General features: G+C 35.8%; 1 protein-coding gene and 1 pseudogene across 1 annotated transcript; one reads left to right on the top strand and one right to left on the bottom strand.

Annotated features, from left to right (window-relative positions):
• Positions 1-5177: 5177 nt before the first annotated feature.
• Positions 5178-26245, bottom strand: LOC149189818 (uncharacterized). The gene is made up of 3 exons (XM_089411944.1): positions 25869-26245; positions 25598-25786; positions 5178-5719 (listed from the first exon to the last, which is right to left on the bottom strand). The coding sequence occupies exons 1-3, from the start codon at positions 26007-26009 to the stop codon at positions 5213-5215; spliced, it is 837 nt and encodes a 278-aa protein (XP_089268070.1). The 5' UTR covers positions 26010-26245; the 3' UTR covers positions 5178-5212.
• Positions 6502-6993, top strand: LOC149189819 (xyloglucan galactosyltransferase XLT2 pseudogene; annotated as a pseudogene).
• Positions 26246-26775: the final 530 nt, after the last annotated feature.

Raw genomic sequence — 26775 nt, forward strand, 5'->3', positions numbered from 1 at the left:
AAGATATGAACATGCAAGCCTTAAGATCCAAAGGGAGGGAGATAAAAGAACAAACACCAACTCATAAGGTCGCTTGAGAACGAAAATCACTAAAAAATCAATTAAAAAACCTTATGAATGGGCATAAAAAGCATAATTCTACCCCCACATAAGTGACTGGCCCCTCTACACACCACTAGATGGGATAATCAAAAGATAACGAGATGAAGGAGGCAGAAACCAAAATGCTATATGAATCTCCCCACGCTGCCATCGACTAGTAGAGTGGGTGCTTGTGAAACCTCCACAACTCTGAACATACCCGATATGAACTCGAACCCTAGCCACACCATCGACATAATGTAGCATAGAGGGGCAAGAACGAAATGGAGGTAGAAGCCAATCCACTGCAGGAAAACACCCAAGCCACCATCGATCATCTAAACAAAAACTAAAGAAAACTCAATTCCCATTCTAGCCTGAAACGGGAGGTGAAGGGTTTCTGCTAAAAAAAACAAATCCAAAGCTTGGAACATCATAAGCAGAAACCCTACAAAGCATCCCCTCGCCAGAAACCCAAATCTCCCTCTTAGATCGTGATATCTAAAATTTATTTTCAACAATAACTTAAAACTACTCTTTAAATAGATTGTTGTAACTATAAATTGAATTTCTTTAAAATTTCAATTTTTTATAATTAAAGCCTTAATAAATTTAAAATTAAATTAAATTTAAACTAATACAAATAAATACAAAATAAATAAAAATTGTGTTTTTAAACAATATCATCACAAGAGCCATGTGGTGGAAATGTCATTGCTTTTTCCCACATGGTTCTTGTTTTTGTTTTTGTGATTTGCACTTACGAGTTGCTTCTTCCCACCTCTGAGTGTAAAACAATTATGTATCCCATTGAATCTGAAAAATACTACTAGTATAAAATGGGTGTCTTTTTCTAAAGGACAATAGATCGGGTTCCCACATACTGGGACAATGCGTAAATGAAATTAGTCACGATTGCTTCAGATTGGGATTTTTGACTTGCTCAGATGTGTGAAGGAGAACAATCGGAAAACTAGCAAAGAGGGTGACGTTACAACCAGAGAATATCCAAAACAACATATTGAAATTCGAGCCAGAGCGAAGGCACAACCATTTATCACCCACGATACTTCCACCCACCATTAGTGTCCCCATGACTGCCACTACAGACCACTTGCATATACATTTTCTGGCCACCTCGAAATTTCTGAAACTTTGTACAACTCACAGGTTTATTCTGTGGTACAAGGGAAGAATTTACCTAAGTCCAAATTCCAAATTTAAATCCAAAGTTCTTAAGGAGTTTCATGATTCATTGTTAGTGGTACATGTAGGTTTCTTTAAAACCTATTATAATGCATGCCAATCATTTTTCTGGAAAATAATGAATAATGAAATTCAAAGATATGTAGCAGAGTGTGATCAATGTCAAAGAAATAAGAATGAGAACATTATGACACCCTATTTGCTCCATCCCTTAAATATTCCAAATCCAAAGTGGGAAGAAATATCAATGGACTTTATCGAAGGGTTACCCATGTCTAATGGCAAGGGAAAAATCCTTTGTAGTAGTCGACAAACTCAACAAGTATGCACTTCGTAGGAATGAAGAAATCAAACTCAACAAAACAAATCATTTAGATATTTTACAAGAATGTCTACACACTACACGGGTTTCCAAAAGTCATTGTTAGCAATAGAGACACCAAATTCAAAGGAAATTTCTGGAAGGGATTTTTCAAACATATAGGAACCTACCTTAGCATGAGTTCAATATACCATCCTCAAACAAATGGTCAAGCCGAAGTTGTAAATAAATGTTTAGAAGCCTACCTACATTGTTATGCAACAGACAAACAAAATAAGTGGGTCCAATGGTTACACCTCGTCGAGTGGTGGTACAATTCCACTTACCACACTTTAACGAAAATGACCCCATTTCAAGCTCTGTACAGTTATGAACCTCCTAAATGGAAGGACCTTACCATTATCGAAGAAAAACTTCCAGCAGTTAAAGATCAATTAGAAAAACCCCAAAAATTCTTCTAGACACTAAAGGAAAATCTAAACATTACAAGAAATCGTATGAAGCAACAGGTTGACCAAAACATAATAGAAAGAAAATTTGCAGTTGGGGAATGGATATTTGTTAAACTTCATCCCTAACAGATAGTTGTCCTTAAAACAAAAGGGAAAAAAGATTAGTTCCAAAGTTCTATGGAGCGTACTAGATTAAAAAAAAAATAAGCCAAGTAGCATACAACTTAAGCCTTCCTGATAAAAGTTGCGTTCACAATGTCTTCCATTTATCTTGCCTTAAAAAGGCACTTGGAAAACACCAAGTAGCACAGACAACACTTCCTACATTAGATGATGAAGGGGAGATCATTTGAGAACCAGAAAGAATCATCACCATCAGGGAAAAGAAGTTGTGATCATGAGCAAGCAAAGAATACATGATTAAGTGGAAAGACCTACCAGAAGAAGAAGCCTCTCGGGAGACCAAAGCATTTTGTCAGCAACATCCTTCGTTGCCTATGCTTTGAGGACAAAGCATTATTTCGAGAGGAAGGCAATGTTATGCGTAAATTAATTTAATTTAATTTCTAGACTAAGGGGCACGAGGCACGATCAAAGATCATGCCCCCTCTTGTAATGACATCTAAGTTGTATTTAAGCCAGGGCCTTCCACCATTGTAATAATCATCATCAAGTTCTATATATATATATATATATATATATATATATATATATATATATAATCTTTGTTTGTCAATTATTGAGCATTTATGCTCCATTTTATAGCTTGTGGAAAACACAACTGCAATTTTGCTAAGATCAAAACTATATATTATAATAGCAAAATAACAACAACTGAAATGTCATGGTTGAGTTATGGTCATTGCTAATCTTTTGTTGCCTTTTAGACAAAGACACTATTTTTCCGCAACTAGTCTAATTTCCCTAGTAGCAAACCTTGCAGCAAAAACTCGGATATAGATGTATATGATGTAACACTTCTTGATTGATTAATAAAATTTGAAACTTACAATATATTTAATTTAAATTTTAGCACAAATAATTTGGTGAACAATTAGTTTTCTCAATTATGTGGTTTCAAGTTTTCATAAACGTGTTTTCTAAAAATTCTTATTCAAATTAAAAATCATAATAATTTAAACTTATGAAATAAGTTTTATAATATATATATATATTAAATAAATTCATTAAAAAAATAAATTATAATAAAAAAATGTTTATAGTTAGAGAAATGTAATTAAGGTTAAATGTATCACTTAAATATAGTCAAGGTTAGTAATGGTCATAAGTGATGATTATAAAAAATAAGAAATGAGTGAAATTATTGAGTCGAGAAACTCATTCTATAACCAGTATGAGAGAATGTGTAAGTCCGTCAATCTGTTCATGGAGTTGACACATGCACTTTTAAAATGAAAATAAATTATACTCTAAATATAAAAATAATGTGAGCTATAATAAAAAATGAATATGTTTAAATCTTATACTCTAAATAGAAAAATAATGTCAACCATAATAAAAAAAATATGTTTAAATTTTATACTTTTCAAAAAAATTCATAATTTAGTTGTATATATACTCCATTCAAAATACAATTTAAACAAAGAAAAATTACAAGTATTTTACAATCTAAATAAGTTTGCACCTCAAGAAATTTGATCCCTCTCCGCTCATGTTAGATCGGTACTTAAAATGGATCTAAGAAATTTGATACCTCTAGATCATGTTACATCATTACTCAAGATGGATCTATGCCTGTTTATTTTGTTTGTTAAGTTATGTGAGTCTTGAAATGATTTGCGTGCTTAACTTGTCATTTGAGTAGCTATGATCTAAGAACATCTAAACTATCAAAATCCCCTACCATAAACGACACCACTGAATTTTTACCAACGATATTTCGAATCAATAACCTTTACACTATATATTTTAACAAAACACTTTATCTTAATCTGCTCTACATTAATACTCTATCAACTAATAAACAAAATTATTAAAAAATATTTACACATTATAATCTAAAGTCTTTCTCACAAAGTTGTTTGGAGAGATTGTACATTTAAATCCAAACGAAACAGACATATGTTTTCGTATGCTTTAACAATGAAATTGTTATTTAATAGAATGCAGAAATAATTTAAATTTGTCGAGGCTATTGAAGAAAATGACCACAGATATACTTTAACTATGAAATAGTTATTCAATAGAATGCAGAAATAATTTCAATTTCTCTGACTGAAAATGAACACGGCATTCGATCGACGCACAATTAATAAGCTCTGAATCATTACGAAAGTACGAGTTATAGTTGTACATAAATTTCACGAGAAGTAAATTTGAACCACTACATTTCAGTTTTGTGTGAGCTAATTTGGCGTTGTTTACTGGGGCCATAATTTGTGGTGGCCCTCTTCTGGTTAAAAAAAATTAATTTCTCTAGTGTTTTCATTTTTTTTGGGTTAAAAAAATTGGATGGCTAGAAGGTTTGAATTGTTTTTTAATGATTAAAATAGATTAAACACTATTAAAAACTTTGAATCTCAGTGTTTGAAATGTTTTTTAATAATTGAAAAAACACCATTAAAAAAATGTTCTTTTAATAATGGAAAAAGTACCATTAAAAACCTTGAAGTACCTATAATTATGAAGATTAAACATTATCAAATACCTATAATTATGAAGATTAAACATTATCAAAAACTTTAAAACACCTAAAATTTTGAACATTAAACATCATCAAAAACTTTAAAACACTCAAAATTCTGAAAATGGACAACTATAAAAACATCATCAAAAACTTTAAAACACTCAAAATTCTGAAAATCAAAATTCTGAAAATGGACCACTATAACTTGGATTCCAAAAATATAATCATGAAAATTAAACATTATCAAAAACTTTAGACATTATCAAAAACTTTAAAACACCTCAAATTCTGAACATTAAGCACCATCAAAAACCTTAAAACACTCGAAATTCTGAAAATTGAGAACTATAACTTGGATTCCAAAAATTTTGAATGAATTTTATCAAAATTCTACGGGAATTTCATTATTTTCCCAGCGAAATTATGGCCGCTACTCTTTTTCTAAAAGACAGCGGATCGGGTTCCCACATACCGGGACAACGCGAAACGCGTAAATGAAATTATTCACGATTGCTTCAGATTGGAGTTTTTGAGTTGCTCAGATGCGTGAAGGAGAACAATCGGAAAACAAGCAAAGAGGGTGACATTACAGCCTAAGAATGCCCAAAACATCATACTGAAATTCGAGCCAAAGAGCACGCACAGCCATTTATCCCCCACAATACCTCCAATCGCAATTAGCGTTCCCATGACCGCCACTGTAGACCACTTCCATATTCGTCTTCTCGCCGCCTCGGACGTTTGCCTCGCGGCGGCCTCGGTATTAACCCTCCACAGAAACCAAGCTCCCGCTACGGCTCCCAAAACCATAGGCCCCAGGTAGAGCACTTCCAGCACAGCCTGCGAACCGGTTACGGCCGAGAAGACGACGCCGCCATAGATAGCCAGAAGAAGGAGCCGAGCGGCGTTGGATGTGTCGTTAGCGGGAATCGAACCGGGGACGATCGAGAGCGAGAAGCACGCCGTTCCGATGATATTAGTTTTATAAAAGAAGGGCGAGGGACTTATGCAGTGGTGGAAGGGCATTTCCTATTTCCACCTCCATAGCAAAGTTAATGCTATGGAGGTACCCCATCTGACAGCGGCAGACGGCGTGGTTGACGTCATGGCGACCTTTCATCCTCGACCATGCATCATGGCATCCATCCGGCGCATCCATCCCTCTCCGGCTACCGTGCTCCTGCCCCTCGACGGCGACCCTGCCCGCAGCCACTTTGGCCTCCCTCTGGTGTATTGATGAGCACATTTACCAACCTGACGATATTAATGTTATTTATATCACTAGTCTATTTGAATTCGAATTCAAATTTGAATTTAACCGCGAAAAAATACCAGTGCCATGCCTTTTATATACCCTATTACATCGGCCTGGATGCCCTACGTTATCTTTACGGGAACGAAAGAGACTGGGCCTCGGGTCATGGGGCAGAGCTGATTTCTTGGCTGGAGAATAATGGAAGCTGGAGCTGGAGCAAAAGGGGCGGAATGGATCATTTTATAGCGACCGGGCGAACCGCTTGGGACCTGAGCAGCCTACCATGGCGAGCGGAGTTAAATGGGGAACGAGTCTCTTGGAGCTCTCGGCCATGGGCAATGTCACGACATTGTTGGGAGAGCCAAACCTGGATCGACAAAGAGCAGGCCATTCCGTATTTGACTTCTTTTCATCCGAATTCGCAGCAGGAATTGAAGGAATGGACGGAGACTCTGGCATCTGCGAGGCGGGATTTCTCATTTGCGTTCGTGGGTTCCGCGCGCCGGGGTCTGGCAATCCGGCGTGCCGTTATTGAGCAATGCATGGATTCTTCGAATGGCTGATGGTGAATTGCACTAAGATGCAGTGCAGTCACAGGCCGGAGGCCCTGATGCAGGAATTGCTGAAGGCCAATTTCTGCCTGCAACCACCCAGGAATACCCTGACCTGGCGATCAAATTTTCATGGGTTGATAGCTGGGTGTATACCCGTATTTCTCATAAGGGATTCTGCGTATGAGAAATACACATGGCATCTTCCTTCAGACCCAGAAACCTACTCTGTTATTATTGCAGAGAAGAGATTGGTGAATTCCAGAAACACCTTCAAAATCGAGGACGTATTGAGCAGTTATTCTGAGGAGAAAATTAGGAAAATGCAGGAAAAGATCATTAATATTATACCCAATTTTCTTTACATGAATTCTGCAGAAAAAGATGATGGTGAGATTTTTTCAAAGGATGCCTTCGATCCTGAAACCGAAGGCGTGCTTCGCAGAACCATGAGTAACCGGTTTTGGAATCCACTGTAAAATGTGTTGACTCCTTATTTGTTTATTTATTTTATGGTAGCATCAAATTAGATTTCCAAAAAGAATTCGGCATCGAATTATTCAGTTATGATGATAGAATCCAGATTTAGCAACATTAGTATTAAATTCAGGGGACTATCAAAATGTAAACTAATGGAAAAGTGTTGTATAAATGAGAATCCACTCAAAGCAGTTTGGAGAAATTTGTCTTCTAAATTGAATGTCCGATAAATCAAGTGTTATCCACTCAAAGCAGTTTGGAGAAATTTGTCTTCTAAATTGAATGTCCGATAAATCAAGTGTTATAGATCAAAACTGCACTGTGTAAATTGAGAATCCACTCAAAGCTGTTGGAGAATTTGCCTTTGTAAATTGAAATAAATTGAATGTTTCAATTGTATATTTTTTATTCTATCTTTTGCACTGATTTTCATGAGAATCCACTCAAAGCTGTTGGAGAATTTGCCTTTGTAAATTGAAATAAATTGAATGTTTCAATTGTATATTTTTTATTCTATCTTGTGCACTGATTTTCATTGGTAGAGGGCATGTAAGTTTTGTTAGATAATTAAGGGTTAATAACAGATAATTAATTTGTTCATAGATATAAATGCACATAAGCTATATACTTATAGTTAAATAACTGCAATGGTAGACTTATACAGCCCCATACATATGGCCATTAAAAAATTTGTTATTTTCAGCCCAACCAAAATAACCCCAAATTTGCTTAACTGTAAACACACTGAAATTATTCAATCTAACGACTGTCTTCACGTCCGTGAAGACAGGTGATGGATGCTATGAGAAGATCAGCTTTTAAAAGTGAAAACAGGTGATGGATGCTATGAGAAGATCAGCTTTTAAAAGGGAAGCCTAAAGGAAACGTTATGCAAGTCAATTGAGAGTAGCGACAGAGAGTCTACTTAAACACCATTTCAGAGAAATAATGGATACATTGTTCCAGAAATGCGGAGAAACACCGAGGAACAAATTAAGTAAAATTAAGGCCTATCTCGTCATGGCCTAAGAGCGTAAATCAACTTGTTGACCATTTACACAATAATTAACACTCTTAATTCATACCAGGCTACATGAAAATGCATTTCTAACGTTTTATTTATTTTTTAATATATATTTCTAGCCTTAAAGATAAAGTGAAAGTGCCTCTCCTTGGAAGTGCGAGGTCACTGTAGTATTAGTATATATTTTTAATTATATTATAATTTTAGTTTATATTATATTATATTTTTTATATTCTATATATTGCTTTTATTAGTTTGAATTTTTTTCCAATATAATATTTAGACTAATTATTTTTACATATATAATGTTTTCTGTCAGTTATTTTTAAAGGTAAAAGAAATTTATAATAATTAAAATTATAAATTTAATGTAGCTTAATATAATATCAAAATCTGTATTTATGATTTATTAGCTATTTATAAAAAAAAAAAAAATTATTAGCTATTTATAAAAAAAATAAATTATTATTTTTCTATGTGTTATATTAAAAAGTCAAAATTTCAATTATCTAAAGAAAATTATAATTACATATTAATATTGTTGAATTGAGGCTTCTGTGATCCATATTGGTTTATGAGAGATTTTTCGGCATAAATCACAAGATCTATCATTTGTCGACGGGTAGATCTATCTATCATTTGTCGACGTGTTTTGAACCAGCCAATGTGGTTCATCGTCAGGACAAGTTGAAGGACCAGATCCAACTTTGCATGTTAAATAGCATGAGCAAAGTCTCCAACCACTAGCTAGGCCAACGGCTAGAAAGGAATAGGGTTCTAACCTCGAAAAAGGATGAATAAATAAAATAATCTAATATGAAGTTACTTGAAATATGGGATCAAATAAATAAATTAATTAAATAAAATTAAAATTAAATAATAATAATAATAATAAATAAATAAATAAATAAAATAAAAATAAACAAATAAATACAATAAAATCCTAAAAACAAAATAAATATGTAGAAAAACAAATAAAATAAAATAATAATAATAAGATTAAGATAATAAATAAATAAATAAAAATAAAATAAAATAAAATAAAATAAATAATAAATAATAATAATTTAAATGAATTATTATTAATAATATTAAATAACTAAATATTAGGTTAAAAAATAATACTAATAATTAATAATTAATTAAAAAAAAGAGACCAGAAACAAGGGGAGGGGAGGAGGAGGGGTGGAAAAGAAGGAAGCGACTAGGAAGAGAGAGCAGGGACCTAACATCCATTGATTTTCCAACCATCCTCTTTATTGAGATTGCTCGGCTTCTTTTCAATTTCCAGAGCTCCCCTAAATTTTCGATGATGGAATTGAGAAACCCTAGCAATGACACTAGCATCTTCAATACAAACATGATGATTCGTTTTTTCCGCATGCTCAGCTAAAGCCGAAGACTTTGATCTCCTATGCTTAAGGTCAGCTGCGTGTTCACTAATCCTTTGATTGATGGAGCGGCCCGTCTCACCAATATAGGGGGTCCCACAGGAACAAGGGATAATATATACCCCTTTCATATCTTTAGGGTCGATAGGATCCTTTGCTGACCTGAGGGACATATGAATGGTGTTAAGGGGCCTAAAGGTTACAGGGATGCTATGCATCTTGAGAATCCTTGCAATCTTATCAGTGGTCCCCTGAACAAATGGAAGATGGACACCGGGAATACGTTCCTTCGGTTCCCTTTTAGTAAGAGAATTCATGGCGGCTTTTATGAAAGCCTTCTGTCCCATGTATCTACTATATCCATTCTCAACAAAGACGTCAAGGAGATGGGATTTTTCTTTCTCAAAGCTCTTTTTATCCGAGATCCTTAGGGCTCTGGTAGCAAGGGTGTTGAGAACCCCCATCTTCTGAGCTGGGAAATGGTGGGAACTGGCATGAAGATACTGCTCTGTATGTGTTTTCTTTCGAAAAACTTGGTGGGAGAGGGAGCCATCGCTATTCTTAGAAATGAGAATATCAAGGAAAGGGAGGCATCCATCAACTTCCTGCTCTTTAGTGAACTTAATGGCTGAGGATTGACTGTTGAGATGATCGAAGAAGAGATCTAATTCCTCTTGGCCATGAGACTAGATAACATTGGTGTCATCCACATACCTTTTCCAAAGCTTGGGCAGAAGACGGGATGAGTTAAGAGCCTTGGACTCAAAATCTTTGATAAACAGATTAGCAACGACTGGGGATAGGGATGAGCCCATTGCAACCCCATAGGTTTGCTCAAAGAACTCGCCCTCAAAACAGAAAAATGTGGAAGTGAGGCAGATCTCAACTAAGCGAGCCGTGTCAGGATCTGTAAGGCGGTTGATAACCTCCAAGGCCTCACTAATAGGGATGCAAGTGTACAGGGAAACAACATCGAAACTAACAAGAATGTCCCCAGGGTCAAGCTTAATGTCCTTGAGTTCATTAATAAAGGAAGCAGAGTCTTTTACGAAGGACTTCGTACGACCAATTAAGGGCTTAAGCCTTAACGCAAAGAACTTAGCAAGAAGGTAGGTAGGACCTCCAATGGTGTTGACAATGGGCCTTAATGGAGCTCCTTCCTTGTGAATTTTGGGGAGACCATAGATCCTGGGAGTGATAGGGTTGCTCTCAATGAGTTTATGGTGCAGGGAACTCACTGAGCTAATGGACTTGATGGCAAGAGCCACATTCCTAGAAACCTTTTTTAAAGGGTTTTTGGGAAGCTTTTTATAGCTACCGCTATTATGAAGATGATCTAACATCTTAACATATTTTTTAAGTAGATGGAAAGATGTTAAACTAATTTACAAAAAACTTATTTGAATATTTTAATTAAAAATATAAATATAGTGTAATTAAAATCATATTATTTTTAATTGCTTAAAAAATTGTTTTAGATTAATATAAAATATACATTTTATAATAATTCAAACAATATTAAATCCATTTTGTTTGAAATTTAACATCAAAATATAAGGAAATATCAAGTTTTTTCAAGTGGTTTATGTTTCTTATTATCAATATATCAATATACATGCAATGTCTTTCAAAACCAAAATATAAAATGAAAGTATATATAAAGTTTGTAAATGCAACATCCACGTTGAAGCATCTATATATATATATATATATATATATATATATGTATGTATGTATGTATCTTAGCCATGGACGACAATAAAGCCTATATATATATATATATATATATATTAGCCATGGATGTGGTAAGCACGGAGGATCAAATTTCTTGATAGGATTTTAAATAAAATCAACTAAAAGAATATCAAAGGCCAAAATCTAAAATAGTTAAACCACTTAAAATACATGACATTATTTACATTAAAATATTTTTTTTAATCAATATATTAAATACATATAAAAGTTATTGAATTATTTTAATTTCAACAAATTCAATTACTTTATTTCTTTGGGTATTGGAATATTTTGTTATGGTTATATACATATATGTAAAATTAATATTAAAATAAATTAACTAATTTGAATATTCAAATAGTTTATTCAAATTTTATATTGAAATATCACATACATATACTAAAATTCATATTAAAATAGTTTATTCAAGTTTTATATTTGTAAGAGGTATAAGAATTATACATATTCCTCACATTTAAAAGGGAAAATATAAGATTTTATTTATTTATTTTTAACTTTTAATTACTTTATTTCTTTTAAAAATTTATATAAAACTATGTTTCTTCACATGAACATCAAAATATTTTATTTATGGCTAAGAGTGAGAGTGAAATATTTTTACCACATTTGCTAAGTGAAATTAGGATTATTGATGTTTTATAATGATTTTCATTAAAACTAACCAATTATGTATATTCATTTTTGTTTTTAATTATAGTTGACATTGTTTTTTATTTACCTTTATTTTTAAAAGGCACATATGTCAACTCTATGTTGATCACTTACGGTACATCATCCTCGTCTGGGTGTTATAACTTGTCATTATTTAAATTGCATTTTTGAATGCATAAATGGATTCAACTGCTTCAAAATCTCTTTGGGCACTTAGATTGTGAAGAAATATAGAATAACGAAACTATTTGAAATCTTTTTAAACAGGAGAATGTTTGTCTTTTAATTGTTTTATATAATATATACATAGTTCACACACACACATATTATTTTTGTAAGTAAAATTTCATTAGATTATTAAGAATTTACATAGAGTACAAATATATTGATATCGATTTTTTCAGTGGACAATGTCTAAATTGAGCATATGAAAACAAAAAAAAATTGCATATTTGATCTAGGACTAACATTGTGCATGCCTTGGGGGTGACCATCTTCCCATAGATGGGAAACTAGATGACTTTCATAAATGTCATGAAGCTAGTTTTTAAATGTAGAAAACACAACTACTATGCAAATGAGTAAGAAACACGGAAAATGATTTTCTTGATTCATGGTAGTAGTCAAGGCCATGCCAAGAGTTAATTGAAGGGATCGTCATGACCTTCCTTCAACCATGGTGGTATTTCCCACTTGATAAGCATCATTTCAAAGTTGGTGTCTACATCCTATTGCAGTTTCTCTTTTGTCTACTTGTCTTTCAGTATTTTCCTACCACTAGTGGCCTATTCCTTCACATTGTTTCTCAATGGCCCTTCTTTTGAGAAGGTATTCTCCATCTCGAAAACTAGACGTAACTTCTCAGGATTGGGTGGTTTTGCACCTTGAGAAATCAAGTCTGAGAACTTAAAGAAGAAGAGTTTGAGCCATCTGAGGAGTTAGAGGGTGCTATAAGCAGGGGTGGTGGAGGCAGTTGAATTCCTAGAGTATTAGCTAGAACACGCAATATTGCTCTAGCCTAGACGAGATGAAAGTCTAGATCCATGATTTGGACTTCCAACACACACATAGTCTCTTCCTAGTCTCGCATGTGTCGTTCGAGCAGGTTACTCAATGCCCATTGACAACCCCTAGTATTTCTTATCTCCTTCACTTCCAGTGCCACAATCAATCTTCTAATGTGTTACATAAGATCCTCATAAAACCATTTTACTCCTAGAGTATGCCATGGAAGAGGAGGTTTACAACCTCTGCCCCTCCCTCCTCTCCTAGGACAATCATGCTCATGGACCATGGTTGTTAGCTTGTGTTGTCATGAGTTTCCCCTTCCAACACTGACATCTTCCTCTTCATTCTCAACAATATTAAAGGAATATTGAACAAGAAACTACTTATAGAGATAATATTTAACATCTCGATTCAACATTAAATGCCAATATACTTTTATCCAACCCAAAAATCTCATGAGTGAATGATATCTTTGGTGATGGTAGGAAGGGTGTGTTGCCATTATTCAATCATTAATGCACTCGATCTAGCTATCATGGAGGCCATAAATACCGGAGAATAATTTTGGGAGTCACCCGGAGAATAATCCATCTGATTAATCTTTACAATTCTCCCTTCATGAGGAAAACAAAGGATGCGAAAATAACGACGATATAATAGCATCCATCTCATAAATCCAATTCCTACCTAAAAGGAGGTTGTAATCTAGGTTCGCATCGACTATTTATAACTCAATATTTACCACCTTTCCCCCAACACATATGTGAAAGGCTTGAATAATCCCGTGCAACCTATGAGAATGACCATCAAATGCTGTCAATAGAGTAGGTGAAGGAACATCTTGAGGTGATCCAATAGCCTTCCAACATCATATGGACATTACACTCCTGCTACTCCGTCACTGGCCCTTCGCCATCTGCTTGTACCCTCTGATGTGTTCCCTGCAAACTAACCAATTTTCCTTCGGTGGTGGCTATGAGCGCATATGCTTCATCAAGCCAAGGCCCTATTGTAGCCTTGAGGATGCTTTCTTTGTGTTGCGCTGCATCCACCTACTCCTTCAGCACCTTTTCCTCCTACAGTTTTGCTAGCCTCTATGTAAGGGTGACGGTGCGTGTCGTCACTCTGACTTCATCATATCTTTACTGCAGCTCCTGGGAAAACAAGAACAAAAATGCCTATGCCTTGATTGCATCATCTGTAAATGAAGAGGTGAGTCGTCATAATGCACCATTTTCAAATTCTTTTGAAGCCTTACATAAGTTGAAGGAACTTTATGACTCACTCTCTCAACTTGAAGTTGTCCAATTGATGATTAAATTATTCAGTCTTGAATTGAAAAATGATGATCCTCTTGCTTTAGCATCAAAAGTAAGATCTATTATGCATGATATCAAAACCACTGGTGTTCTAAAGAAGTTTGCTGAGAGAGAGAAGGTTTCTGGGAAGAAGACAACTCCTTAGTCTTCTAAAGAAGTTGTGTGTATTGAAGATAAAGAGAAGAATCATACTCAAGATTCTTCTAGAGGAATAGGTGGCCGAAGAGGTAAAGGAAGAAGAAATTTTAGAGGCAGCGGTGGCAGACAGTTTCAAGGAGAAAAGTCTGATCTTCATTGCATACGTTTCAATAGAGATGGATATGATGCATCGACATGTAAGTTTCTTTAGGACAAAATTGAGTAGGAAATAAATGAGGCCAAAGGTAAAACCCTTGACGATGAGACAGGTATATACTTGTTTCTATGGCAGACTTGATGGATGGCACATTGCAGATATGATGGAGGTTGCTTCATAGACCTGGATTTGGCACATCTTCCGTATATGCGCACATCTTCCGTATATGCCCAGTTTCCGTATATGCGCACATCTTCCGTATATGCCCAGTTTCCGTATATGCGCACATCTTCCGTATATGCCCAGTTTCCGTATATGCACACATCTTCCGTATATGCGCACATCTTCCGTATATGCCCAGTTTCCGTATATGTGCACATCTTCCGTATATGCCCAGTTTCCGTATATGCACACATCTTCCGTATATGCCCAGTTTCCGTATATGCGCACATCTTCCGTATATGCCCAGTTTCCGTATATGCACACATCTTCCGTATATGCCCAGTTTCCGTATATGCGCACATCTTCCGTATATGCACAGTTTCCGTATATGCGCACATCTTCCGTATATGCACAGTTTCCGTATATGCGCACATCTTCCGTATATGCCCAGTTTCCGTATATGCGCACATCTTCCGTATATGCACAGTTTCCGTATATGCGCACATCTTCCGTATATGCCCAGTTTCCGTATATGCGCACATCTTCCGTATATGCACAGTTTCCGTATATGCGCACATCTTCCGTATATGCACAGTTTCCGTATATGCACACATCTTCCGTATATGCCCAGTTTCCGTATATGCGCACATCTTCCGTATATGCCCAGTTTCCGTATATGCACACATCTTCCGTATATGCCCAGTTTCCGTATATGCGCACATCTTCCGTATATGCCCAGTTTCCGTACACATATTTCGTATATGCCCAGTTTCCGTATATGCACACATCTTCCGTATATGCCCAGTTTCCGTATATGCACACATCTTCCGTATATGCCCAGTTTCCGTATATGCGCACATCTTCCGTATATGCCCAGTTTCCGTATATGCGCACATCTTCCGTATATGCCCAGTTTCCGTATATGCACACATCTTCCGTATATGCACACATCTTCCGTATATGCCCAGTTTCCGTATATGCGCACATCTTCCGTATATGCGCACATCTTCCGTATATGCGCACATCTTCCGTATATGCCCAGTTTCCGTATATGCACACATCTTCCGTATATGCGCACATCTTCCGTATATGCCCAGTTTCCGTATATGCGCACATCTTCCGTATATGCCCAGTTTCCGTATATGCGCACATCTTCCGTATATGCCCAGTTTCCGTATATGCACACATCTTCCGTATATGCACACATCTTCCGTATATGCCCAGTTTTTGTATATGCGCACATCTTCCGTATATGCCCAGTTTCCGTATATGCGCACATCTTCTGTATATGCCCAGTTTCCGTATATGCGCACATCTTCCGTATATGCCCAGTTTCCGTATATGCACACATCTTCCGTATATGCACACATCTTCCGTATATGCCCAGTTTCCGTATATGCGCACATCTTCCGTATATGCACACATCTTCCGTATATGCCCAGTTTTCGTATATGCGCACATCTTCCGTATATGAACACATCTTCCGTATATGCCCAGTTTCCGTATATGCACACATCTTCCGTATATGCCCAGTTTCTGTATATGCGCACATCTTCCGTATATGCCCAGTTTCCGTATATGCGCACATCTTCCGTATATGCTCAGTTTCCGTATATGCGCACATCTTCCGTATATGCACACATCTTCCGTATATGCCCAGTTTCCGTATATGCGCACATCTTCCGTATATGCGCACATCTTCCGTATATGCCCAGTTTCTGTATATGCCCACATCTTTCGTATATGCCCAGTTTCCGTATATGCACACATCTTCCGTATATGCACACATCTTCCGTATATGCCCAGTTTCTGTATATGCGCACATCTTCCGTATATGCCCAGTTTCCGTATATGCGCACATCTTCCGTATATGCGCACATCTTCCGTACATGCACACATCTTTCGTATATGCCCAGTTTCCATATATGCGCACATCTTCCGTATATGCACACATCTTCCGTATATGCCCAGTTTCCGTATATGCGCACATCTTCCGTATATGCCTAGTTTCCGTATATGCGCACATCTTTCGTATATGCCCAGTTTCCGTATATGCGCACATCTTCCGTATATGCCAAGTTTCTGTATATGTGCACATCTTCCGTATATGCCCAGTTTCTGTATATGCACACATCTTCCGTATATGCGCACATCTTCCGTATATGCCCAGTTTCCGTATATGCGCACATCTTCCGTATATGCCCAGTTTCCGTATATGCGCACATCTTCTGTATATTTCCAGTTTCCGTATATGCGCACATCTTCTGTATATGCCCAGTTTCCGTATATGCCCACATCTTCCGTATATGCCCAGTTTCCGTATATGCACACATCTTCCGTATATGCCCAGTTTTTGTATATGCGCACATCTTCCGTATATGCCCAGTTTCCGTATATGCGCACATCTTCCGTATATGCCCAGTTTCTGTATATGCGCACATCTTCCGTATATGCCCAGTTTCCGTATATGCACACATCTTCCGTATATGCACACATCTTCCGTAGGGCCCAACCAAGGTGCTCAAGGCCCCTTCTATTCTTATTCTATTCTTATTCCGCTGCCGCCACTGTCACCTAACAGGGCACCTGCAGAATTCTTGCCCATCGCTGCCTGCAAAATCGAAAAAGGGCAACTTTGCAAAGACCAAACCCAAATGTTGAACCCCTTGTCCTCCGCTGCCAGCAGTGAGTTCTGATTCCTCAAGCTCGGAAGATGAGGAGAGCGATGCAGAACCAGACCAGGTGCCTCAAACGATGGATCCGTTCACTGATACTCCTGCGCAAACCACTATCATAGCAGCTGCCCAGAAATGTGTCCATGAGACCTCCTTTTCTGAATCAGATAAGGAGATCCCCCTGTTGGAGAACTCTAGTCTTCAAGTTGTTTTAGCTCATACTCCCCAAGATGCTTGGATAAAAGTCAATAAAAAGAAAGGGAAAAAACATCGTGTTGATAATTCTGCCCCTGTGGGGTAATTGTTAGTTTTTGCTCTCAAGTTAATTGTTGTAGCTCTGTGAATGGTTCACCCCTTCTCCAGGACCGAGGTTGATAGTTTCATCATTTCCGGTCATCCGGTTTCTTGTCACTCTGGATTGTACTATATTTTACTCAATAGAAATAGTTTAATTTTACTGAGAAAAAAAAAATGTTTTGCAATGCATCATTCTCGTTGATCTCCCAATGGTTTAGCCAGGCCCTCGTGTCTTTATACCACCCCCGCTTGAGCCTTAGGTGGTTTTGGCTAGAATTTAAAGCTAGCTTAGGAAGTCTATGATCTCCTATGTTGTTGAGTTTGTGCTTGTACAATAGAAGCCTAGTCATAGCTAGGCTCTTGATAAGGGAAAGACCTACTTCTATAAGGAGAATATGATAGGGTGTATTGCTTTTAATTTTTAGGTTATATGTTATAAAACACTTCTGGATTTGCTCAATCTTTCTCGTGGATTCTCTAGAGATGCTGCAACCCCAGACCTCACATCCATATAAGATAACAGGAGTGACTAAAGTTTCAAAGAGGAACTTCTTTTTATCCCACATTACGAGGTTTGCATTTTTACAATTATTTTCAAGACCAAAATAAGCTTTCCGCCCCCCATTGATATTTTTCTCAATACTGTAGTTCCAGTTGAGCTTGTGATGAATATCAATTCCTAGGTACTTGTAAGAATACACTTCCTCCAAGTTATTATTGTCATACATAAAATTAGCATAAGTGTACTTCCTGGATTTGATAATCATAACTTTTGTTTTGTCAGTGTTAACAGTCATACCCCTAGTAGAGCAGAAATCCTTAAGAACCCTAAGTTGCTTATCAAGATCAGATGGGCACCTTGCGAGAAGAACAATATCGTCAGCATAGAGAAGAAGGATGATGACTATCCCAGCTAAGATCGTGCCAGCACATCCTGCTTCCTCTAAATAGGGTAAGGGAGAGGGGGCAAACTTGTTTAAATTTGATATTACATTTTATATCTTTTGACCACCCCTCATTGCTTTTTAGCTTGGCAATTACATTCTCGTATAACCTCATTGCTTTTTAGCTTGGCAATTACATTCTCGTATATCTATCTATATATATATATATATCTTTCACTTAAATTAAAATATTTAAAGGATTAAAATTTCCTCATAACTTTAATGACAAAATGTCATAAAACGTTTTCTAATTTGAAAATGACTTAAAATATGAAAGGATTTAATGAATGAAAAAGTCAATCTTTTAAATCATATAATTTTCAAAATTATCTAAAATTTTATAACTATTCAATAGTAACATCAGTGGGTCCAAAACTCTAGTAGAGCCACAACTTAACTTTCTTAGTGTCGTAGGTCTTCTGCTCTACAATATTACAATGAAAATGCCCATAAATTTTACAGAATTTCCCCAAAAAGTTTTCAAATTTACATAGCATACTACATTATTTATTAATTCTCCCTTGAAGGGCTAGGGTCTCGCTTGTCCATAGTTTCTTCCTGCTTGTTGTGTGCTCCTCCTTCATTATGTGCCACACCTGCATTGATCATATCTTTCAAAGACAAGGTGGGTCCCAGGGAGTCCTAATTTCTTTCTTCCTCTTAGCTCCAGGCAGGCTCCTTCATCCTTAGTAGCAACTCTATCTCCATGTGAATGAGATAAAGTTCCATCTTTGCATGCATCCATACCCATTTGTAATCAACCGGTTAGGCTAGGTCATCCCTCTTTCTAAAACTTCCATTCTCCTTCTTAGCAATTCAGATATTCCCATCAAGTTTTTGAAGTTTTTTCTCACAACAGTCTTCGAGCTCTTGAAATTCCTACTAGCATAGTTTCTCCCCATCATTGGTAGAATCCAATTCTCTAGAGAAGGGTTCCAACCAAGTGTAAGCTAATGTGCCGATTAATGTCTTTGGCTTTCCAAATTTATGGGTTCTTCTCTTCTCAAGATCCATTTCCTTTCATTTATAACATTAAATTCTCCAACACCTCAAACATTAGAGAAGCGATCCTCACCCATAGGGAATACATTGTGGCATTAAATTGACTCTCCTCAACTAGATCTGAACCCCACATTTTCTATAGAACGGAATATCTATGTGAATGTAAGTCTAACCCACCTCCTTCTTAGTATCTCTAGATGTGATGATTGTTGTGCATGGATTGTAACATGGGCAAGATTTTCCAGTCTTCCATATGTCCTTTCGCATCATTGGTTGTGGGATTGTGTGCTTCCAACTATCCCTTGTTGTTAATTCTCCTTAATTCAACCTTTCCCATCATCCAATGTGGGATTGTGTGCTTCCAACTTTAACTTGTTGTTAATTCTCCTTAATTCAACTGACATTGGGGTCGATTCATTCAATCTCAACTTTTTATTTATTTATTAATGTTAATTACTAGATTGGCACGATAGATCACACATCATCAACCAAAATTACTCTTTGTTCTAATTGGACACCCCACTTGGCTAGGCAATCAACCTCATGTTTAGAGATCTAAGGATGTGATGTAGAGAAAAAATTTCAAATTTCAAAGATAGAAATTCCATTCCCTGAACAATTGAGGGAAGACATGGTGAATTTCCTACCATTGGTTTAGAGATTTGTCTTGTTACCAACATTGAATCCCCTAGGATCCTAAGTTTTTAAACTCCTTTTCTTTCGCAGATCCTAGACCCCACTGAAATTTGTGATCCTCTTGTTCTTGGAGGCAATGAATTACCCCTCCATCTCTTCTCCCCCCAATAAAAATTTAAAATTTATAATTACATAAATTTCATAATTAAATAAAAATTTGTGACAAACTGAAACTTCTCCTTTTCATAAATTTCATACTCACTTTTAATAAATAATTGGAAGAGAGGAAAAATGTTTGGTTGCATTCCATGTATAGAGTGTCGAATTCAATGGGAATATTAAGCATTTTATCCTACATTTGATGGTCCAACCCTGCAAGCAATGTCCCTCATTCATAATTGGCATGCAATCGTACAAGGAGCCCAACTTTCTTTGAATTGATTACATATGATTGATATCCACCCAAGTATGACCTCATTGTTACTATGAGAGACAAAACTTGACATGCTCTTTGCGGTGAGATTGTGTGAAAGAGATATTGCCATATATACTAATAACTAGAGGCCTTCAAACTCCCAAAACTCTAAATACTATGGTTGCATGACTAAAGCTCCTCCAATGTGGCATTTGGCACCAATTCGCTAATTCTTATTTAATGAAGAGTTTATTGTTCATTGGAATATGGAATGGGTCTCAATTGCTCATTATAATTAATCCTAAATAATCCTTATGCTAATTATTCACTTGAGTTAGACAAAAAATTAGCTAATTGACCATGTTGTCCTAGACTATTTGATCTCATAAGATTTGAATTTACTCAATGTTCTCATAGTTTTCTAGTGGAAAAACTTTAAAATCATATCTTTGGGTGATGTTTTCTTGACCAAGATTTAAGGTCTTCTATGAAAAATAAGCTAGGGATAGGCTTTTCACTAGCTATCATTAGGCCTTCAAGAAGAGTCTAAACGACATAATAATTATTAGTTGGAATTCCTAATCCCCAACAAAAGGGTTAATGCTTTCATCAAAATTAAAATAAAAAAATATTAAAGTCTCTTATTTTGAAATAAAATAATTAAAATATATGCATATTTGAAAACTTAGCCTAACTATACTATATGGTACTAATTATTCATTATAATGACTGTTTGGTAAAAATAAAATATAATAATTCTTAAAGCTTTTTATTTTTCATATTTTTAAATAAAATTATTAAAACATAACTCTGTTTAAACTTTTTAAATAAATTTCTTCTCATTTTTGGCACAAGCTAAATAAAATCCAAATCCCAAAAAACAAATCATATGAACTCCCGTATACCAATCCTAATATACCAATCAGTTTTGATAAAATCTTTGAAAATACAATTAATTCTTACATTACATTGCAAAACATAGAAAAAATTTAACTTAATTTTACATTAAAAAAACATTTTTAAAATTTAATATATAAATATTATAGGTATAAATAAATATACTTAATCATATACCACATAAAATAATTAACATTTCAAATATATATTTTTGAAAGAAAACACACTAGATGAATAATTTTGCTACCATATTTACACGGACAACAATACTTATAATTAAAAATTTAACTGATAATTTATTTCCAAATAAATCATTAAAACCTTAAACCTCATACCAAAGTTGAGATAGACGGCTATCAACATAAATGAAACCGTGAATAATTATCTAATAAATTATTAAACTGAAACCCTATTAATAATCACTCACATTGGTTCTCTATGCATCTTGTCTGCAACTTACATCAATAAATAAATATATATAGTTTTAAAACTCTGCAACTTACATGTGCACAGCAATAAGGAGATATAATTTTAGAACTTTTAGGTTTGATTTTGAACGTTGTACATGTGCGAAGGGCTTTTCAAAATGAAACCCTATTAATAATCTCTCTCATTGGTGCTCTATGCATCTTGTCTGAAACTTGCATGTGCACGAAATAAATAAATATATATAATTTTAAAACTCTGCAACTTACAAGTGCACAGCAAGAAGCAGACATCATTTTAAAACTTCTAGGTGTGATTTTGAGCGTTTTATATCAGGTTTAATTTTGTCGGTCCGTTGAGTGCAGAGGGTTTTTATCATAGACCGAAAAATGCTCTTATCCGCCCTCTATTTCCCGAGGATTGAAGAGGAAATGCGCTAAAGAGTTAAAAATTAAAGGCGGAAGGATGATTTTTTAAACTAACGATACACCGACCAGAACATTTCCTTGATGCTGTTATGAAGACTCAAGCACCGGATTTGACAAAGAAACGCCATTAGGCGTAAACTCAAAGTTAAATGTACAACCAAATAAGAATGTAATATTTAATAGGATAGTATTCATTGTTAATCTAATAGCCAGGCCCAGGGCTGTCTAGTAGCCAGGTGATAGCCAAAATTGCTTAGTCCGCGTTCTCCTCCCCCACATAAATTAGACAAAGTCATAATAAACACAAACATTTAAAATTTGTCAGATATTCACAAACGGGAAGTCATAATAAACACAAACATTATTCACAAACGGGAAGTCGATGGCCACGAGGCCCAAACATTATTATCAGAAGATACTACTCTAGCCTTTGAATCGCCGCCCATTCTCGTTCCAACCGGCCACCATAGGGGGTGCAGGGGCGGCCTCTTCCGCAGATCATTGCCGCGGCGCCACTATTCTGCCCTCGTCGTCTTTGCAGATTACCAGTGTCAGATATGCGAGTTTTGATAAGCCAAATATGCTCATTACACATTATTATCAGAAGATACTACTCTAGCCTTTGAATCGCCGCCCATTCTCGTTCCAACCGGCCACCATAGGGTGTGCAGGGGCGGCCTCTTCCGCAGATCATTGTCGCGGCGCCACTATTATGCCCTCGCCGTCTTTGCAGATTACCAGTGTCAGATATGCGAGTTTTGATAAGCCAAATATGCTCATTACACTGCTGCGTATGTGATTTATTATCATTAGCGAATATGGGATTCCTTGATACACGCGACTTATTGCCAAATACGAGAATATGGGTTATCGGTTGATATCGGCGAGTTACCACCAGATACGCGAGTTCCCAAAGGATATGCAAGCTATATGCTATTTGTAATTAGGATACGCTAATTATCACGACAGGATAAGCAGGTCATTACGCTGATATACGCAGTCCTCGACCCCGTTCATCCACGGCGGGGATTGGGACCTCAAACCAGGAGGAGGAGGCGGAGGCATTCGTTCAGAAACGTTTTGATACTTTCACCACAAACTTCATGAAACGTCAGCGCTGGGTGAATGTAACATGAAAACCATGGTGGAAACCCAACAATGGTTCTGTCATCAGTTCATTCCAAAAATTTGAGCGCGCATTGAAATTCAAATTTCAAAGTTTGGAGGGTTTTCAAAATTCAATCGTATATGTATCGTGTACAAAGGTGCATCCCGCTCAAAACTCAAATCTGAAATTTGAAATAGAGGGACTGTTGTCGCAACAAATACGATCTGACGGGAGGCTGCGGGTGGCTGCGGGCAGGGTCGCCGGGGGTTTCGATGGGCAGCCGGAGCCGGATGCCGGAGACAGATAAAGTTTACGATGCATGGTCCGATGATGTATGGTCGATGATGCTCTATGAGGCTGTCAGAGGGGTACCTTTATAGCATTAACTTTGCTATAGAGGTGGAAATAGGACTTGCCTACACAGATATGCATGTATTGTTATTGTACGTAATAAAATTATGGTTTTTCTTTTTTTTTAATAGTTTTAAAAAAAAAAAAAAAATTGGGTGACCGAAATTTTAAAATGTCCAATATTAAATTGACATCAATCCAAATTAAGTTAGAATATATGCATTTTATTAATAAACTTAATATAAATTTATTTTAACTTACAATTTATTAATTATTGCCGGATGGAAAAACACATAAATATACAATATTCTAAATACAACTTTATAAAAGTAGGAATGTTTTTGAATATTTATATTTTTAATTTATCAATTATAATTTAAAATTATATAATTAAAATTTAGAAAAATAAAAAATATTATTGTTTTAATAAATATTCATAATGATGATGGTATTGGTTAACATTTATTGAGGTCAAATTTTGATCTATCAGACTTAAAGAAACGAATTATTTAGTTTGATTTAAGATTTATTCCTATATTCAAAAAGCTGGGAGAGAAGCCTCAGAGGTCACTGCAAGTCTCACCAACCGAAAGTCTTGGGTTTAAATATTGTGCTACTCCAGTGAGAAGTTGGACATGATAAAGATATAGTCTTACCAAACTTACAAAAAGAAATAATCATATTATTTATTAATTTACAAAATATAAAATAATTAGTATAGTGATCAAAAATTAGACATAATAAAGATATAGTCTTACAAAAAATAAAAAAATAATCATATTAATTATTAATTTACAAAATATAAAATAATTAGTAATAAAATATTAGTTAGAGTTCCCTTGCTAGAAATTTCATGACTAAAAAAGAAAATCACAAATATTAAAAATTGATGTGATGCAAGATTATTTTTAAGTTGTCTAATTATTATGGATTGAAATGTTTAAACAAAACAATTTTTAATAAAATTTTGATTTTTTATTATTTAAAATGTAATTTTATTTATATTTATAAATTTAACACTTTGAAAATTTCACAAATTTCTATTAAATTTATAACCAATTTAATAAAAAACTGTCCACAAAATCTCTAAACATATAGCAGTTAGACTATAACATTTTTAACTAACAACTGTTTCCTAAATCATAAACCAAATAATATTAAATAAAAAACTAATTTTTTGAAAAAAATAATTGATAATCTATTAAAAAACACAAGGAAAAAAAAGTGAAATATGAAATTATTTTTATGTGATGAACCTCCATTCAAATATCGTATTTCAATTTTTTAAATGGTGTAAAATTCCAAAAATTCACATATTTCAATTTTTTTGACTTTTGTGACATTCCAAAAATTAGCATACAACATGATACGGAGCTGTACAAACGTACACAAATTTCGCATTTTTTATTTGTATAATTTAAAGAATTGTTTTTTAATCAAATTGGGAACATAGCTTACTACAACTGTGTTTAAATATGGAAACCCTGTTCAAATGTTTGAGATAAGCATCAGTCAGGTTATACGTGTAAACGGGTCGGCAGATTTGTCTGAATCGCATCGTAATCAGTCATCATATTAAGTGCTTGCACGCCAGAGTGGAGGGCAAAGGGGAGGCGGGCAGGGTCGTCGATGGGCAGGAGCACGGCAGACGGCAGAGTCGCCGGAGCTGCGTGCCCTGTAATCGCCGGAGACGGATGCATGCTATGATGCATGGTCGAACATGGAAGGGCCCCATGACGTCGAGGAGGATGTCTGCCGCTGTCAGAGGGTGTACCTCCATAGCATTAACTTTGCTATGGAGGTGGAAATAGGAACTGCCGTGGTGGAAGAGGCCACCCAGGCACATGACGCCGTACCAAAGAAACGTGAAACCCCAAGAAAAAAAGCCTTTTTCTCTCCGGCTCCTGGTCATGGTACGGCGCAGCATGTGACCGCCGCTTAACAAGCCCAGTACGTATCCACAGACACAAGCCACTGCTACCGTCGGCCATCTCAATTGTCTCTCGCCCTGCAATTAGATGGATTAAGAGCGCCAATAAATGAAGAGAATAAAATCGATATAAGTATAACAGAATTCAGGGATAGAATACCTGTAGGACGATGACCGGCAGGGGGCATATTTCTTGGATATAATTGGGCAACAGTGTAGTCAGAACGTAGCCGAGAAAGGGCTGGCGCTCGGCCCAGGAGGTGAACGGCGGAAAGAAACCCTGAGCGACATGGGCCGACATGGATTGGCGTTAAGCGAGGAGGAATGGGGTAGCAGACTGTTTACCTGCGGATTAAAGGCCTCCTTCTGATCCACGTCGCAGGATTTTCTTTTGTAAGACTGGCAGTTGGATTCTTTTTCTGTGGGCAAAAGATGTTACAGTGGGCCGCCAATTATTGGTAGAGAACCGCGAAAGGGGTCTACACTATTGGAAAGGGGACTGCACTTAGCTATAAAAGGATTTTAATTTCAGGCATAAAACTAAATTGCTGTGTGTAATTTTGGATTTCTGTTTAAAAACTCAGTGGAATTAGGTTAAATTATCGGAAGTCGGCAGAGGAGGTTTTTTAAATTTTTATATAGTCAGAATTTGTCTTATGTACTTGGAATTTAGTTTGAAGTTCTGTTTTTTTCTCAATTTTAAATTCGCTTTTAAATGTTGATAAAATTGTCTAAGCAAACACTTTTAATTAAAGGGCTGATGAGATCAGGCCAGTCATATCTAATTTACCCAAATCTATTTAAAAAATCCCATCCATATTCTACCCTACCAATATAAAATTCTGAAGAATGTTCATTAATTTGGAACTTCAGATTTTTTCAAACTAATAAAGTTAAGTAAAAGTTTTTTCCCATCCAGATTCTACTCTACCAATATAAAATTCTGAAGAATGTTCATTACTTCGGAACTTCAGATTTTAACTAATAATGTTAAATAAAAGCTTTTTAACACGGCGCTGCGATAGCTATCCCATCTACAACACGGGGTGGGATAGCTACCACTTACA

The sequence above is a fragment of the Pinus tabuliformis genome, chromosome 3_1, assembly GCF_031772625.1.
Source record: "Pinus tabuliformis cultivar Carrire ecotype Pingquan chromosome 3_1, CPIR1, whole genome shotgun sequence".
In the NCBI taxonomy this organism is placed as follows: Eukaryota; Viridiplantae; Streptophyta; class Pinopsida; order Pinales; family Pinaceae; genus Pinus; species Pinus tabuliformis.

Bases quoted from the DNA above. Each gene is read 5' to 3' on its own strand.
- LOC149189818 (XM_089411944.1), bottom strand. From the start codon at position 26,009: ATGTCGGCCCATGTCGCTCAGGGTTTCTTTCCGCCGTTCACCTCCTGG. The intron at 25,787-25,868 runs GTATTCTATCCC...ATCTAATTGCAG, and splicing joins TGCCGGTCATCGTCCTACAG to GGCGAGAGACAATTGAGATG. The intron at 5,720-25,597 runs GGCAGTTCCTAT...CCCTTCCACCAC, and splicing joins TGGGTGGCCTCTTCCACCAC to TGCATAAGTCCCTCGCCCTT.